The 19,276-nt window shown below is 38.2% G+C and overlaps 1 protein-coding gene across 1 annotated transcript in view; it reads left to right on the top strand.

The window, feature by feature from the left end:
- Positions 1-308: 308 nt before the first annotated feature.
- Positions 309-19,276, top strand: part of LOC101335931 (bile acid-CoA:amino acid N-acyltransferase-like) — a 41,792-nt gene continuing 22,824 nt past the window's right edge. The window contains 3 exon segments of the mRNA XM_073806344.1: positions 309-418; positions 12,692-13,204; positions 15,579-15,781. Coding sequence (XP_073662445.1) covers positions 12,778-13,204; positions 15,579-15,781 — 630 coding nt within the window. The 5' untranslated portion in view covers positions 309-418; positions 12,692-12,777.

Raw genomic sequence — 19,276 nt, 5'->3', positions numbered from 1 at the left:
CTGGAGAAGTTGTCCCTGGATCACGGGACCCTGGCAGTGGCGGGCTGCATAGGCTCCTGGGAGGGGGGTCTGGATTGTGATCTGTGCTTGCGCACAGGCTTCTTGGTGGCGGCAGCAGCACCCTTAGCGTCTCATGCCCGTCTCTGGTGTCCGCTCTGATAGCCACAGCTCGCGCCTGTCTCTGGAGCTCCTTTAAGCAGTGCTCTGAATCCTGTCTCCTGGTGCATCGGGAAACAAAGAGGCAAGGAAAAGTCTGTTTCCTCTTTGGCAGCACCCGACTTTTTCTGGACTCCCTCCCAGCTAGCTGTGGCGCAGTTGCCTCTTCAGGCTGTGTTCACACAGCCAACCCCAGTCCTCTCCCTGGGATCTGACCTCCTAAGCCGGAGCCTCAGCTCCCAGCCCCCACCCGTCCCGGCAGGTGAGCAGACTAGCCTCTCGGGCTGGTGAGTGCTGGTCGGCACAGATCCTCTGTGTGGGAATCTCTGCACTCTGCCTTTCACACCCCTGTTGCTGTGCTCTCCTCCGTGGGTCCGAAGCTCCCCACTCCGCCACCCGCAGTCTCCGCCCGTGAAGGGGCTTCCTAGTGTGTGGAAACCTTTCCTCCTTCACAGCTCCCTCCCACTGGTGCAGGTCCCGTCGCTATTCCTTTGTCTCTGTTTTTTCTTTATTCTCTTCCCCTACCCAGGTACGTGGGGAGTTTCTTGCCTTTTGGGCGGTCTGAGGTCTTCTGCCAGCGTTCAGTAGGTGTTCTGTAGGAGCTGTTCCACACGTAGATGTATTTCTGATGTTTTTGTGGAGAGGAAGGTGATCTCCGCGTCTTACTCTTCCACCGTCTTGAAGCTCCTCCCACTGTAAATGTCTTGACCCTAAACCTAGGAATGGCCAACTTAGTCCTGCTTCTTTGATTTGTAATCCCATTACTATGTGTTTTGTGCATCCTACAGTATAAAGTGACAGGTACCTTTAACTCAATCATATCTGCATGCATGAAATAAATCTTATCTACAATTACTTTCATTTTAATTAGGTTGTTTCACAGTGCAAAGGTCCTAAAGGTTTTACTTGAATGGTTTATGAATTCAGAAGTAGTCAGTAAAGTTAACTTCTGATTCCATAGAATTCCAGTGTTAATCTTAGTTGTACAGGAACAGACTGCAGCTGCCATCAAATTTCTGCTTCCTTCTATCATGGAATATCAAGTTCTAAATATTTAACACTGATGCAACACTAATAATACACTATTCATATTCATATTTCAACAATGTCCCAGTAATGAGCTCCATAGCAATTTCACCCCCTGATCCAGGATCTATTCCTGGTTCATGCTTTACATTTTGTTATCATGTCTACTTAATCTTTACTTGAAACAATTTTTCAGTAAATTTTATTTTGTAAGGAATGTATTCATGTCATCTAAGTTGTCAGATTAGTTGGCATAAAGTTGTTATAATCTCATTTTCCTTTTAATGTCTGCTGTGATCTGCAATGATAAGCCATCTTTCATTTTTGGTATTTGTTATTTGTATTGTCTCTTGTTTTTAATTTGACCAGTCTAGCTTGAAGTTGAACCAATTTTTGTCTTTGTTAATTTTTTTCTATTGTTTATTTCATTGGTATGTGCTGTTATTAGTTCCTTCTACTTACTTTGAGTTTACTTTCTTCTTTTCCTAGCTTCTTAAGGTAAAGCCTTAGGCCATTTAAGACCTGCTTTCCTAATATAACTATTAAAATAATAAACTTCCCTTTTTAGCTTTAACTTTATCCTCAAATTTTTTATATTGTACTTCTATTATTATTCAGTTTGAAGTATTTTCTATTTCTGATGTTGTTTCTTCCTTGACCCACGAATTATTAGAAGTGTGTTTAATTTTCAAACATTTGGGGATTTTCTAGATATCCTATTGTTATTAATTTCTAATTTAATTCCATTGTGGTAAAAGAAAATCTACGATTTCAATATTTTTACATTTACTAAGATTAATTTTATGACACAGTTTATGGCCTGTCTTGCTGAACATACCTTGTGCACTTGAAGTTGTGGGGTTTAGTGTTATACAAATAGCAATTAGGTCAAGGTTACAGATAGTGTTGTTGAAATCTATGACTTTACTGATTTTAGTTAAGTTGTTTTATCCATTGCTGAGAGAGGGATGTTAAAATCTCCAACCATGATTATGGAATTGTCTATTCCTACCTTTAAATATGTCAAATTTTGCTCCATATATTTTGAAATTCTTTATTAGGATTTATGATTTTTATGATCTTGTCTCACTACCTTTTATCTCGGATAGTACTCTTGGTCTTGAAATCTACTTTATTGACATTACTATAGCTACTTTGGGTTTCTTTTGCTTACTGTTTCATGGTATGTTATTTTTCCTCCATTTACTTGCAGTCTGTCAATGTAAACTACACTAATAATTTTTAACCACAATCCTGAAGCTTGGTAATCCCTTCCTTGCTTTTGTTTGAAGAATTACTCTAAAAGTATGCTCTATAGTTTTACGTTAGCACATATAAATTTATAAGATTCATTTATGTATATTTATTTATGTGTATTCATTTATGACTGGCATCTAACACTCAGTATTAAGTTTGTTGAGATTCATCCAGGTTCTTACATGTAGCTGTGACTCATTTATTTTTATTGCTTTATAGTATGCCACTGTATATGCCAAAATTTATTCATTCATTTTATTGTTAATAGATATTTAGTTTCCTTTTTTAATATCTTGAAAAATGCTGCTATAGATATTTTTGTACATATTTCTCGATGCACTTATGCACACATTTCTTTTGGGTATATCCCTAGAAATGAAATTGCAGATTCAAAAGTTATTTGTATTGTCACATTTAGTAGATAGTGCCAAAATGCTTTCTAAAGTGGTTGCACCCATTTACATTCCTCTAGTAGAGTTCGAGTCTTGGTGATCCACTTCCTAACCCACCCTTCTTGTTTTCAGAGTTTTTAATTTTTGCCAATCTTGTAGGTCTAAACATATCCCATGATTTTAATTTGCATTTTTCTGATGACTAATGAGGTTAAGCCTTTTTTTCCACATGCTTATACTGTGTTTCCTCTTCTGTAAAGTTCCTGTGTAAGTCTTTTTCTTACATTCAACTGAGATTTTTATAAATTGATTTTTTAAGGAATTCTTTATGTATTCTCTTTAATAATTCTTCATCAGTTTTATGTGTAGCATAAGTCTATTGCAAGTTATGGCTTGAGCTTGAAAGTTTTTTATAGAGTATTTGGCTGATCAGCAGTCCTTAAAACTAAGGAAGTTAAATTTACTAATAGTTTCCTTAAGTTTGTAATTTTGAAATGCTTTGTCCATCACCTCAAATAAATAAGGGCTCATAGTTTTATGGAGATAGTGCTTTTATTTTCTTGTCATGAAAAATCCCACTAATGCTCCATTCTATAGCTAGTTCAAGGACCCCTGTTTATTTGTTGAGAGGGGAAGGGAATTGGTGGGAGATTTGGTGTTGGCCAAATTCTGAAAGTAGAAATTGTGCCCAAGAAAAAGTATTTTGTCGGTTACTGTGACCACATTTGTAGTTCTTGGCTAGTTCAGAACCCTTTGGTAGCAGGTCAAAGCCCTTGACTTCTTCTTTATTTGTAGAGGAAAGATATGGCCAATAGAGGTCAAATTTGTTAATTAAAATAATTAATAAAATATGTGGGCAAATGTAAGGGCTATTCCTAAGAGGGGAAGATTTAGAGAGCATAGAGAAGGAAAAGAGAGAAAAATGGAGGGGACTGGAGTCTATAAGTTTTAAAAGTTAATAGGAAACTAGAGCAAGAAGTGGGCAGTAATCTGTTATTTCACTTATATTAGCTTGGTTAAACTCAAAAGACATATTTGAGATTTTGACCAGGACAGCTCTAGGTAGTGCCATTCTTCCTTTTACTGCTAGAAAAAAGGGCTCAAGAAGAAAAAGTCAGGTACTTTGTCTTGTAATCAGGGCTGTCTCTTCTGAGCTGATTGGAGGTGGGTTAAAATCAGCTCTTGAATGAGAAGTAAATCTGATTTTTAACTCCAGTGTTTGAAATTTAGCAGTTCATGAGGACAGATAGTCTTTTTACTCATTTTATAATCTCAGAGAGCTGTGGAGTTCCAAGAGTGTTTAGATAAGGGTATATCTTTTCAGTTGAATTTTGTTTAGAAAGGATATCAGTAGAGACTTGTGATTATGAAGACATCAAGCCGGAAATTATATTTCTGAGGGAAAATGAAAGGCTATCTGAAATTATTAACTTTTCTTTATTCTATATCCCCCATTCCCATTTATATTTCTCTCTTATTTTAAAGACTGTTTCCTAGAATATTACAGAAGAAACTCTCTTAGCTGAATTGTGATCCTATTTTTATCTTGTTTGAAGGATGATTTTCTTTTAATGTGAGACTAATGATACATTAGAATTACATTCTGTGAAAATATTTCTTGAAGGTTGATCACATGTCATATTTATGCAATTCAGGAATGAAGGAAAAAGTGATAACATTTGAAAAGAAGTATAAATTGAACTAAAGTTAATGACTTTTCCATTTCTTTCTGTATGGATACACTGGTTGATTCATGTGATACTTAAAGAGAAGCTTAACTGATAATGTGTGGAAGGAATACTACATCTTTAGATTTATTTAGGGCAAAGACTAATTTCCTAGTGATTATCACATATAGACCCTTGATAAATTCTTGTTGAACTTCTAATCAATTACAACTCAGAGCTGGAGATATGAATTCTGTTCCTGACTCTGCCATGTATTTCTGTGTGACCTTAAGTACTCAATTTCTTGAATATTTTTACAAGTAAAATATTGTACTTTGGGGCTATAAAATCACTTGTTTTTAGGCTTTTCAGAGAACAGTGTCTTATTCACCATCAAATTCCGATTCTCAGTGCTTCTCTCTCTCTAGGCTGATTCTCAGCATGTATTCATGCCTCATCTCATATCTACCTCTCTCTCTCTCTCTCTCTCAATACACACACATACACACTCATTAAAAACAAAATACAAAGGCATTGCCTTCCCCTACCTGCATTTGTGGTTAGTGCACAGGCCTGACTCACAACATCCGAAACTTGGATTCAGATTCAGCTTTACCTCTCCACGTGGCAGGTTAGAAGTGGTGGGAAATTAACACAACCCTTCCCCTACCACTACCAGGAGAAACCCTCAACCAACCATTTACTGGATATTTCTCATTGCTCTTCTCCACTCCACTTCCTAGAATCGCCTCAAAATAAACTACTTGCTCATGAGTTCTTACCTCAAAGTAGGCTTCTGGAGGAACCCAAAGTAGGACACAAAGCAGACTCCTCCTTGACGCTTCTTTCAGCTACCAGCGTATTGCTCTCCTCATTCTTGAATAATTAAGCTGTCCTATTCATTCCTCAACTGCAGTAGTGCCAGGTTCTGCTGTACCACCAAGTTCTCTCTATAAAAATGCCCAAGGATTAACATGTGGCATATCCAGTAGCAGTTTCAGAACTTAACTTGCTTGAAGTATCAATTAACAATAAATAATCTTTCCTTCAACCTCTCCAGCTCCACTGATGTATAATTCTTAAGACTTTGACCTTACACCATTGTGGGAACTGGTTTAACTGCCTCTGAAGGGTTGTTGTCCTTGCATCTAATGATGGACCTTTAGAACTTGAAGTTTGTAGGGCAGGCAGTTAGGAAGAGCAGGTGGGTGTAGAACAGAGAAAGGATAAGCTGGAGCCCACAAAGCATGAGTTTATAGTTCATTCTGCCCCTGACTTTGATAGTATGAGTGTCTGCAGATGAGGCTGGTAACTGCCCTCAAAAAACTAAATTCACACAAATTTTGGTAATTTGTTTTCAATATCCTCTAATAAAAAATGTCTTCCTGTTTCCTTTATGATTACTTCTTTGACCCATGAATTATTTATTTATTTATTTATTTATTTAGCTGCATCAGGTCTTAGTTGTGGCACAGGGGATCTTCGTTGCAGTATGCGGGATCTTTCGTTGCAGCATGCAGGCTCTTTGTTGTGGCACGCGGGCTTCTCTCTAGTTGTGGCATGTGGGCTCAGTTGCCACACAGCATGTGGGATCTTAGTTCCCTGACCAGGGATCAAACCCGCGTCCCCTTGCATTGGAAGGCAGATTTAACCGCTGGACCGCCAGGGAAATCCCATGCCGTGAATTATGTAGGGCACTCATTTCAAGTGTTCCCTTGAAATAGCCCCCTGTGACTAGTGTGAACTTTATTGGACAGGTGAGTCTTAGAGAGTCAATTATCAAAGGGAAAAATTTTATATTAGCTTTTATTTTAACCATTTCCAGGGATGTTCATTTCTTTCAAGGTACATCCAATTTTCTATCTAGTGTCATATTATTTCCGCCTGAAGAATTTCCCTTAATACTTTTTTTATAGTTCAGGTCTCCTAGTAATGAATTCTACTAGTTTTAGTATGATAAATGTTTGTTTCTCCCTTATTTTGAAAATCTTTTTATTTTGTTTTATTTAAATTTTTTTTTAATTTTTTAGGCCATGCCATGTGTCATGTGGGATCTTAGTTCCCTGACCAGGGATTGAAACCATGTCCCCTGCATTGAGAGAGTGGAGTCTTAATCACGGACTGCCAAGGAAGTCTCGAAAATCTTTTTATTTTGAAATAATTATAGGTTCACAGGAAGTTGCAAAACTGTATGCATTCGCCTTCTATTTTTTTTTTTTTTTTTTTTTGTGGTACGCGGGCCTCTCACTGTTGTGGCCTCTCCCATTGCGGAGCACAGGCTCCAGACGCACAGGCTCAGTGGCCATGGCTCACGGGCCCAGCCGCTCTGCAGCATGTGGGATCTTCCCGGACCAGGGCACAAACCCGTGTCCCCTGCATCGGCAGGCGGACTCTCAACCACTGCGCCATGAGGGAAGCCCCTCATTTTTTTTAAAACATCTTTATTGGAGTATAATAGCTTTACAATGGTGTGTTAGTTTCTGCTTTATAACAAAGTGAATCAGCTATATGTATATATATATCCCCATATCTCCTCCCTCTTGTGTCTCCCTCCCACTCTCCTTCATTTTTGAGAGATATTTTTGCTGCATATAAAATTCTGGTTTTATGTTCTTTAAACCTTTCTTTCTGCAAGATTTGTTGTTCCATTTTCTTCTGACTTGCATAGTTTCTGTTAAGGAGTATACTTAAGCTTTTCTTTGTTCCTCTGTATGTAATGTGGGTTGTGGGGTTTTTTGTTTTTTGTTTTTTTTCTTCCTCCGATTGCCTTAAAATGTAAAAAAAAAAAAAAAAATGAGAGCAGCTTGGGCTGCTCTGAGATTCTTTTGTCTGTGATTGATGTCTTTTACAATTTTTAGAAAATTCTTGGCCTTTATCTCTTCAAATATTTCTTCTGGTCCATCATCTCTCTCTTCTGAATTTCCAAGTACATGTATATTAGATGATTTGTTATCATCCCACAATTCTTGTGTGCTCTGTTCCTTTTTTCTTTTTGCTTTTTTTTCTTTCCCTCTTTGTTAGACCTATCTTTAAGTTTGGTGATTTTATCCAAGCTATGTGCTGTGGATGAGACCATTGAAATCATTGTTTATCTCTGTTGCTGTGGGGTTTTTTAGATTTTTTGTTTTTATTTATAGCATTCCCATTTGGTTTCCTTTTTGTTGTTGTTGTTAAAATTATCTATCTATTCATGCATGTTGTCCACCCATTTCACTAGAGCTTTGTCTTAGCTCAGACTGCTATAAAAACTATCATGCACTGTGTGACTTAAACAATAGAAACTTATTTTTCACAGTTATGAAGACTGGAAGTCCGAGATCAGGGTGCTAGCATAGCTGAGTTCTGATGAGGACTCTCTTTCTTGTTTATAGACAGTCCTCTTGCTGTATCCTCACATGGCAGAGAGATAGCAAGTGAGCAAGCTCTGGCTTCCTCATCCTCTTATGAGAACATCAATCCCATCACAGGGGCTCCACCCTCATGACCTCATGTAAACCTCATTACCTCCCCAAAGCCCCACCTCTAAATATCATCACAATATGGATTAAGGCTTCAACATATGGATTTTTGGAGAGATACACACATTCAGTCTATAGCAAGATTTAATATTATTCACAGTTATTTTAAATTCTCTGCTGTTCTACCTGGGTTTTCTCCAGGTCTAGTTCTGTTGATTGCTTTGTCTTTTGCCATTTTTTTTTTCTTTGCTTTCTTGTGTCTGACAATTTTTTAGTTTTTATTTTTGGCTAGGTTGTGCAGCAACTTTTGTATATAGTCCATTTTTTTTTTCCTCCATCAGGCCCTACGTAGCCCCAGCCAGGTTATGCTGTGACTCAATTTTGATTATAGGCCTGGTAGCCAGAATGGGGACAGCTTCCAAAGGCACCTGTTGCCTTATGGGGGAAGACCTGTATATGGTCTTTATTCATGTTAGGGTGGGAGAAAGGGAGAGAGGGTAGTTCTAGCTCTTAGTGGGCAAAGGGTGGGCCTCTTCAGCAAATACAGAATGTTCAGAAACTTCTAGGGAGTGAAAATTGTTTGGGGCATCCATCAGATATCCCCATCTCATCTTCCAGGTTTGGTCTTAAACTTGACATAACATACCTGGCTTGGTTGAACATTTGTTGGCTGTTAGCTACTTTTACCATCAAATCCTGTGCTTGAATTTCAGCATTTTTCTTTTTTATTGAAATATAAATGACATATATCATTATATTAGTTATAGGTGGACAACATAATGATTTGATACATTGCAAAATGATTACCACAATGATACATACATTGCAAAATGATTACCACAATAAGTTAGCCAATATTCATTGCCACCGGTAGGTAAAAAATTTTTTTCTTGCAATGAGAACTTTTAAGATCTACTCTCTTAGTAACTTTCAAATATACAATATAGTATTATTAACTATAGTCACTACACTGTAAATTACATCCCCAGGACTGACTTTATTTTATTACTGAAAGTTTGTACCTTTTGACAACCTTCACCCATTTTTGCCCACCCTCTACCCCCTGCTTCTGGAAACTACCAACCTATTCTCTGTATCTATGAGTTCAGTGGGGGTTTTTTGTTTTTGTATTTTGTTTTGTATTAGATTCCACATATAAGTGAGATCATATAGTATTTGTCTTTCTCTGTCTGATTTATTTAACTTAGCATAATGCCCTCAAGGTCCATCCATGTTGTCACAAATGGCAGGATTTCCTTCATTTTTATGCCTGAATAACACTTCATTTTATATATATATATATATATATATATATATATACTATTTATTCATTCATTCATCAGTGGACACTTAAGTTGTTTCCATGTCTTGGGTATTATAAATAATGCTACAATGAACCTGGGGCTGTAGATATCTTTTTGAATTAGTGTTTTCATTTCTTTTGGATAAATACCCAGAAGTGGAATTGCTGAATCATAAGGAAGTTCTGTTTTTAGTTTTTTGAGGAGCCTCCGTATTGTTTTCCATAGTGGCTGCACCAATTTACATTCCTGTCAGTGATGCACAAGTGTTCTCTTTTCTCCACATCCTCACCAACACTTGTTATTTCTTGTCTTTTTGATAATAGCTGTCCTAACAGTTTTGATTTTGATTTGCATTTCCCTGGTGATTAGTGATGTTGAGCACATTTTCATGTATGTGTTGTCCATCTGTTTGCCTTCTTTGAGAAAATATCTATTTAGATCCTCTGCCCATGTTTTAATCAGATTGTTTATTTTTGCAATTGAGTTGTATCTCATAATTTTTAATTGATTGTCAGACATGGTATATAGAACAGTAAAAATCAATATAAATATTTACATCTTGAACTAGAAATACCTCTTCTGCTGGTCTGTTAGTGGGGTCAATCTAGTCAAGAGTTGAGCTCATTTTTTTTGTTGTCATTTTTGCTATGGTTATATTCGCTATAATCACCCACTTCAAAACCTTTTGGTGTTACACTGTGTTTAGAAGGAGGTAGGTTTGCTAGAGGATTTTTCTCAATGTTCACCTTCCACCCTCAACTTTAGGCCTTCCCTGTGTGCCTGCACATTAGAAAGTGTCTCTTTCCGTGTTTTTACACACCCTAAATGGTAGACTGTTGTTGCTTGTTACTTGGTGTTCACTAGCCTGGTGGTGGGGAGGTCATGATAGTTTTCTGTTATCCTAGATGAGCCTCAGTCTTTGACAGGCCCTGTGCCCCACTGTCTGGGGGTGGAGATTTCTCAGTGATCCTGCCCTCTCCAAGTGATGAGAGACCTCTAATTATTTGAGTCCAGGATGGTTTCCTGTCCTTCTCCAGGGGTAAGGGTTTTTTTGTTTGCTTTTTGTTTTTTCCTCATTCATTTTTTCCTGCCTCCAGCAACAGTAGGTCTCCTGTGCCTTGAGAGTGACAGGACTTGGTGTTCTTTCTCCAGTAGGGTGACCAACTCCTCCTGATTTTTCTGGGACTGTCCCGGTTTTAGCTCTGAAAGTCCTGCATCTTGGGAAATGCTTCAGTCCTAAGAAACTGGCTCAGTTGGTCATCCTCTCTCCCAGTGGCTTAAGGATTTTATTCCTCAGGGAAAAAAGGTTCAGGTGGGGCTTTGTGCCTTTCTTGCAGTGGTGGTTGCTACCCTCCTCCAGGACTGCCCAAGTCAGGAAACATTTTTCCAGTTTCTTGTCCTACCCCAATCTTTCTCATAACCATCTGGTGAGGTACATAAAGAAGAGCCTGTTATTGGGTGCAAACTTCTCTTGTGTCTGCAGCTTCTGGGTGTTTTCTGTGTTTATGCTAGCTCACACAGCCTTTAGCAATTCACTGAAAATTTAGCTGAATTCCGGTTATCTGCTTGTATGGAGGCCCCATCTTGTGCTCTGCTGCAGGTTTACCAGGTTGTTTCATCATGAAGGCACCCTTCTTTTCTTACATTTCAGGCTAGTTAGTGGCCCTGCAACCTCACCTTTTTGACAGATTCAATATAAGTTATGATTTTCAAGATTATTCACATTTTCTTGTTATTATTGATGGAACAGCACTCTAGCTGCCTACATTCTAAGCAGAAATCAGTACTTGGTTTCTTTAGAAAGAATATATATATTTCAGTTTTGAGGTATAGTGTTTTATAAATGTCAATGAGATCAAGTTGGTTGGGAGTGTTGTCCAAATCTTTGGTATCTTACTGAATTTTTAAAATCGACTTGAACTGTCATTTACTGAGAGACAGTTGCTAAAATTCTCAACTATGATCATGGATTTTTAAAAATTTTTTCAATTTTGCTTCATGTATTTTGAAACTCTGTTATTACAGAGTGTATATACGTTTAAAAATATATTTTCTTGATGACTTGATTTCTTTATTATTATGAAATATTCCCCTTTATCTCTAGTAATACTCTTTGTCTTGACATAAATGGCTATAAATAAATATATATATAAATATATACTTATATATAGTCTTTTAAAAAATATATTTATTTATTTGGCTGTGTTGTGTCTCAGTTACAGCACACAGGATCTTCGTTGTTTCATGTGGGATCTTCATTGTGGCATGCGGGGTCTTTAGTTGCAGCATGTGAACTTCTTAGTTGCAGCATGTGGGATCTAGTTCCCTGACCAGGGATCAAACCCAGGCCCGCCTGCACTGGGAGTGCGGAGTCTTAGCCACTGGACCACCAGGGAAGTCCTGTATATAGTCTTGATATAAGTTGATATAAAGTTGATATACATATAGCCCCACTAGCTTTCTTATGTTCAGTATCTGTGTTGCCTATATTTTTCTTCCCTTTTATTTTCAATCTGTCTGTGTCTTTTATCTTGACAATACCTTTCTAAAAAAACAGCAATTTGCTTTTTCAATTATTAGTCTGACGATCTGCATCTTAAGTGCATTAAATTTTCTATGGATTTCTCTTTATTTTTCTCTGTGGGTTTTTGTTGTTATTGTTGCTTCGTCATAATTGAAAGTCACCACGTAGGAGTGAAAATTTCTTCTCTTCTATGAGCAGCTTGTCACTTGCTAGAGTTTAATTCATTTAGATTCTTTGCATTCTTGGCAATCTAATGAGTTTAACAAAACAAAAACACTTCTGTGTACCTGAAGGGCTTGTCAGTTTCTCCTTTTGCTTAGGACTGGGTAAATCCTAACTACAAAGCTATGAGTATTTTTTTTCCTAGGGAGCAATATGTCAGCCTCCTTGTTCTCCCGAGAGACTTTATTCTCATTCTTTTGAAAGATCATTCTATTTTTTATGCTCTTGTAGGTAAAATTTTAGATTCCAAGGCATTCTATTTGCAGGACTCAGGGAGGGCATTAGTAGTAGAGTCACCTGTTTCTTACATAGAGACGTTCATCAAGTCCCCCTGCTTTCAACCCCACCTCTCACTCCTATTCTCCATTGTACTTGACTTTTCAAAGGCTCTAGATGGCAGATTGTGATGTTTTCCTTGGATGTGTTAATATCATTCATGCATATTTTGACTGCTGCTTCCTCAGCCTTGGATCATTATTGTTGTGAAACTTATCACTTTGCTATATATCTTCTAGAAATTTGTTGAACACTCCTAGGAATCTTGAACTTGAAGATTATATCAGGATATTTGCTAAGTAACTGGAGAGTTAGAGCTGAATCCCAAGCAGCCTGATTCCTGGTCCAGGAATCACTGCCTTATTATCACTGCCTTATTTCATTCTCCCATATTTCTTTCTGTGTTGAGGTTTACTGAAAGCATTAGTGAGGAATCATCCAAGGAGCCACACTGTAACAAGGATTCAGCTGACAGCTACCCCTGCAAGTGCACTCATGTTGATGAGCCAGCGCATAGCTAAAGACCTAACTCCGTTTCAGATAGTGCTTCTTTGGACATCACTGGAAGATGAAAAGGGAATCCTGTTTCATTCTCAAGCCTACTCTAGGGCCAGTGAAGTTGGTGAGGTGGACCTAGAGCATGCATCTTCTCTTGGAGGTGATTATGTAGGAGTCCACCCTATGGGTCTCCTCTGGTCCCTGAAATCTGAGAAGATACTAACTAAACTGCTGAAAAGAGATGTTATGAATAACCCCTTGCAGTTCCAATTAAAACTTTATGATTCAGATGTAATGGTTACCCACACCGCCATCACTACTCCAAAGGTCAGCCTGACTTTGGAGAGGTGGTATGTAGCACCTGGTGTCACCCGAATCCAAGTCAAAGAAAGCCGCCTTCGGGGAGCCCTCCTTCTCCCTCCAGGTGAGTGGAATTACCCTGGTTATTGTCATCTTTTTTTTTTCCTCTTTTAAATCCCTTATCCTCCTAGAAGTTTACTTGGATGTGGATAAAATAGAGAGCATTCCTTTCCTGACTCAGAATCAGAGTTAACTTTGGGTCAGAATAAGAACGTGGTGATAACTTCATTCCAACTCAAGTTTTATCTCAGCAATTCTGGAGCCTAAGGATGTAACAGTAGTTTATGGAGTCCCTGCATTATGAGATTTCCATAGCTTTGGATTTATGTGAAATTCATTCACATTGAAGCCTAGCTATCTGAAGGCCCACATCCTGATATGGAACTGTATCCCAGCTTCTTTTGGGGGTTCTGTCATGTCTGAGTTTTAATTTAGGCATAGGTTATTGCATGATTGTCACAATAAGCTGATGATATAATGGATTGAAATATTGCAAGAAATATAGAGGATGCAAAGAAACTTTATACCCTCTAGTTCCATAAATATTGCATATTTATAGGATATTCCATAAATCAGCAGCTAATATAACATGCTCCCTAATGGCTATAAAACTTCTCAGAACATTCAGTTTCTCATAGTGATCTCAACATACCAAAAAGTGGTTCAAAACACTATTGGTACATTTCTCAGAGTTTATTGTGGGGACTGAATGAAGCAAAGTTAATTTCCCAGAAGTAGCCCTCAGTAGGTCCAGGTTTCAGGTGTGTCTGAGGTTGCCTTATTCAGACATGTGTTTTGATTTGGGACACAGCCATCACATCATCAGGATGTATTCCCCCTCTCTCCCTGCCTTTTTTTTTTTTTTTTTTTAATAGTCACCTTCTAGAACTGAGGTGGGTTAAGGAAACCTGAAGTGTTAGAGGTGGTTTCTGACAACATAGAGTGTTAGATGGCGTAAAAGGAAAAAAAGCTTCCCTTTGCAAATTCACTATGACCCATGCACCTTTTTGGGTAAATTTGAAAATTTTTTACTCCCAGTATTTAGCATATAGACCACTTTATTGTGTGTAGGGGTCAGGAAGTAAGTGGCACAAACCTCCTTGACGCTAATATTCAGTTAAGAATCTGAATATTCGGCTCAGTGCTTTGTGATAACCTAGAGGGGTGGGATAGGGAGGATGGGGGGAGGCTCAAGAGGGAGGGGATATGGGGACATGTGTATGCATATGGCTGACTCACTTTGTTGTACAACAGAAACTAACATAGTATTGTGAAGTAATTATACTCCAATAAAGATCTATTAAAAAAAGAATCTGAATATTAGTTCAGGCCTTTCACCTTGGGATGATGTGCTGGTTTAGGGTGTGCTATTTGCGAACGCTCTTAGACATTGTGTGTGCTGGGTCTCCTGATTTGGGTGCTTATTCTGTTGGGGTACAGAAAAGTGTTGTGTTCTGTGGAGCCAAAAACGGTTGAGTCAGGTCTCAAAGAAGTTCTCAACAACAACATTTTTCCAGAATAAGAGGCTCAGTACTCTTAAGTACTGTCAATCAGAATATGCAAAAACATCCCTATTCATGTATTCAAGCGGTACTTTTAAACCAAGATGTATTCAGTATCACTTTATTTCTCCTTTTCTCAAGGTGAGAAAATATAGCAATATTTTGTTTTGACAATTCCCAGTACTCCTTTAAATCAAGTCACTCCTTTCAAATATGGATAGGATCAGGCTTTCTTAGCTAAAATCACTTATACAATAATAGTATATCCCCAATAAGGGTATGATAAAAATTACTTTCAGTATGTGAGCTCTGCTTTATTTTGGAAGCAAACTGCCTACACAGTGAGTGTAGAATGATACCCTGACCATCCCTATTTTGGTGTAAAATTTCATCACTGTATAGTCAGATGAGTGTAACAGAGCAGTGTTAAGTCAGGATTTTAGCTAACATAATCATTTCAATACTTTTTTTTTTTTAAAGCCATATACTTCTTTGAGAACCCAATTAAATCTGTGGGTGCTCTCATCAGTAAAATGCACATATAAATGTATAGTCTTGCCTGTAATTTCAGGACCTTCGCTGATTTCCTGAAGCCTATTTGTGTAGGTTAAGAAGCCCTTGCATAATTTCTTTGGCTTTCTTTACTCCAGCGCTATAGATATGACTCATTAAGAGTCCTGAATTCTCTTTGGCTGTACAGATTAAACATGTCAATGAACATGGTGTCCAGTGAAACTTCTGAATATTATGCTCCATTATATACTCAATCAGCTTTAATTCTGCCCCAGAAAAAAAGGCTGAAAATGTGGAAATTCTATTGAAATTTTATACATTAATTCTAAAATTTGTGATGCATTTCTTCATGTTGTCATATTTGTCTTCTCACCTTCCCTTCATACTCAATTCTGTGGGTTTTTTGTTTGGTTTTGTTTTCAGGAGAGGGCCGTTTCCCAGTGGTTATTGATTTGTTTGGTGGTATTGGTGGACTGATTGAAATCCGAGCCAGTCTTCTGGCCAGTCATGGCTTTGCTGTCTTGGCCTTGGCTTACTGTGACTATGAAGACCTCCCTTTCCAACTAGAGAAAGGAGATTTGGAATATTTTGAGGAAGATGCCAACTTTCTCCTGAGACATCCTAAGGTAAATTTGACCTTTTCAGTCAGTTTCAATCCCTATTTTTCAATAAGCATGATATTCTGTGACTTCTTTTAACTTCCAAGTATGATTCTCCCTCAGTGAACTTGAAATTCTATTACATATTTATATTTTACACATGATTTATTTTGTATCCCGTGTCTTCTGCTCAGAAAGATGAAATGCATAGTTAGCCTGTGTCTGTCATGGAATCAAAGGCATTGGCTTTGGATTCAGACAGAAATGGCTTTCATTTCTGGCTCCATCCCATCTGGTTGTGGGAATCTGGGCAAGTTACTAAGAACCCCTAATCCTCAGTTTCTTCCTCTATTAAATAATATTGTAGTGACACTACTTTGTAAGGTTATTGTGAGAATTAAAAGGAATACCAGGGCTTCCCTGGTGGCGCAGTGGTTGAGAGTCCGCCTGCCGATGCAGGGGACACGGGTTTGTGCCCCAGTCCGGGAGGATCCCACATGCCGCGGAGCGGCTGGGCCCCGTTAGCCATGGCCTCTGAGCCTGCACGTCCGGAGCCTGTGCTCTGCAACAGGAGAGGCCACAACAGTGAGAGGCCCGCGTACTGCAAAAAAAAAAAAAAAAGAAAAAAAAAGAAAGGAATACTAGAAGCCAAGTGCTTATTAGAGTAACAGGCAACACTAAATACTCAATAAATCTGATCAGTTATTATTGTTATCACCTGCTCTGATAATTAACCAGGTAGATAATCTATTTCTTTGAAGAGTGGGTCAGACTTTTTGGTTACTTGACAGGTCTTAAACATAATGCTATAGTACTTTATAATCCACATACCTTCTTTAAATTTTAAAAAGTGCTTTGCTGTTGTAAGAGGGTTGATGCATGTTAGTCCTTACTTATTGCTAATTTTTTTTTCTTAATAAGAAGCAGTCTAAGTAATTAAGACTCTGTACTGCATCCTTTCTCATATAAGGATCACCAAAGTACTGTGAGAATTGCAATTGTAAGATGAGCAACAATTGCTGACAATCTACTGATGCACTGAATTTTTAAATAGCTGTTTTTGATGCATATAATGGAATTGTCCTTGAGCTATCAAATAGGCATTGTTATCATTGTGCTAGCCCTCTGCTTGGCTTAGATGAGAAATTAAAATGTTATGTGATTCTGCTTTTCACTCTTTTAGCTTGGGTCGCCTTGTAGGTGCTGCGTGACTTTTCTATCATTCTTTCTACCAATATCACACAGATGGCTAGTTAGTGACTAAGCCAGGCCTGGAAACCTGATTTCTTTCCTAGGCTCTGAGTATTTCCATTAAACCTGCTTCACACTGTCTCTTCTGCAGGAGGATAGACCTCAGATACTTCAATTCCTTGAAAGTCTTATTTCTCCATCTGTTGATCTGAAGTGTCTTCTAAGGACTCTAAATTCCCCAACTGAAAATTTGGTGGCAGAAGTTGTAATAAGAGTTAGTGTTCTGCCAAAGGCCAGAAGTAAATTAGATAAAGCCTGCATATATCTGAGTCACCTTTTTTCTGTTCATCCATGTTATACTGGCTTTTACTTTATCTTCCATGGCCAAATCCATTCTGAGTTCTCACCTCTCCTTGCCATAACTGTGACTATATCTTTTAACTTGATATAGAATTTCAGAGCTTGAAAGTTTCTTTTAACCCTAAGGGCAGGGGGGTGGGTGGTTCAAGCCACTTCTCTTAATATGCAGGATGAAAAATGGAGTGTATATATGACTCAATTTCTTTCATTTTTTTCCCCTTTACCATAAGAATTTCTCATCTTTGTGTTAGCTAGATACAAGTGGTACATTCATTCATATTTTTCTAAATAGTAAGAAAAAAACCCCAAACATTACTTAATAAAATGTCTTTTTTTCCTAAGAAAATCTAGGGAATCAGTAAGGCTTTAGAAGAGATGGGACTCTCTGAAACTATCCTTGCATGGGGCCAGTGCTCAAGGAGAATGAAAGCTTTATTTTGTACCATAAAAAACATTTCATACCATAAACAACAACAACAACAAAAACTTTAACTCCTTCTTTTCCTTTGCTCTCCTATACCAAATGGGTAACTAGGAGCTGTATATTCTGCACTCATAACTAACTCATTGTCTTGTTTCCTTTTTTTCCCTGCTGGTGCTGCTTAGCTCAGGGCACCATTATTTCTTGCCTGTACCATTGCAATAAGCTTGGCTTTTCTGCCTCCAATTTTGCAAGTCAGAGTCATAAGACTGGTTTTTCTAGAGCACAGTTATTTTACTCTCTTGCTTAACCATCTCCCAATTTACTAGGCTTCCTAGTCAGGCTTCCTAGCATGTTAGATAAAATTTTCCATAATCTGACTTCTGCGTACTTCTGCCTTATCTTATGCCTCTCCTTAAAATCTGTCCTGATTCTCCTCTGTAGTTTGGAAAAGAGTAAAGGCTGCTTATTAGCATGTTCTTCAAAGTCATTCCCTGTCAAGCTGCTGTTTTCTTTTCCAGCCTTATTTTGCTACTTCCCGTCTGATACTCTAAACTCAAGTAATGAAGAGCTACTATGGTTACCTGAACACACTGCTCCTGAGTTTTAGCACGTGTTCCTCCCATGGTGAATCCATTAGGAATGTTCTGGCTATGTTTCCAGAAAAGTCACTGAGTGTGGCTTAAACATCAACATAAGGCATTTTATTCTCTCATGTAACAGATCTGGAGATAGGTGGTTCTAGCTTTAGTTTGGAAACTCAGTGGAGTTTCTTACTGAGGAGACTGGATTGACATTTCTGTAATTTCCTGGCCTTCTCCTCAAGGTCACAAGATGGCTGTGGCAGTTTCAGACATTAAGTCAACATGCCAGCATTATCGGCAATGTTAAATCCATAGTATTCAGTCAGTAGAACCCGACATATTCTTGAAGGAGCATTTTCCTTGGACATTAGTTACATATTCCAAAACTCTAGAACTGAGCATGTGGGTGGGATTAGTACATGCTTTGTTCCCACTGGCCATTGAAGTTCTTTGGTTGTTTGAGATTGTAGGGTTTTGCTAAATGATGGATAGAATCAACATCTCATTTCTATTATTTTCGGGACTATTGACCTAAAACAAATAGACCTCCAGATATTTCTCTAGCAAAGATGGGTTTATTTGAGATCAGCAGAGAACTGCAATTTGGTGTCTCAACCATGGAGAGCCACGTGCATGTCCCAACACAGCAAGGGAAAGAGAGCACTTTTATGGAGGGGAAAAGGAACTGGACGGGGGAAGAGCTATAGTAAACAAAGACTCTATGACCTTTCATTGGCTGAATCCTTGCCAGGAAAGAAGAGGAGTATTTCTTCTTCTAGTTGGACTTTGTTGTGGGGTGTGAGAGCTCCCCCTTCTAGTCTCCCAACTCTATTTAATTGAGGTTTCTAGTTTATTAATTTTTTACATTTCCTCCTTTAGATCAAGATCTTTCTCTGAAAACATCACTGATCAAGAGTCAGGTTTTCCAGTTTCAGCAGCTTTTTGTCCCTCAATGCCAGGAAGGAC

The sequence above is a fragment of the Tursiops truncatus genome, chromosome 6, assembly GCF_011762595.2.
Source record: "Tursiops truncatus isolate mTurTru1 chromosome 6, mTurTru1.mat.Y, whole genome shotgun sequence".
NCBI lineage: Eukaryota > Metazoa > Chordata > Mammalia > Artiodactyla > Delphinidae > Tursiops > Tursiops truncatus.
The sequence above is the reverse complement of the archived record's forward strand: the minus strand, read 5'-3'. Positions and strand labels throughout refer to the sequence as shown.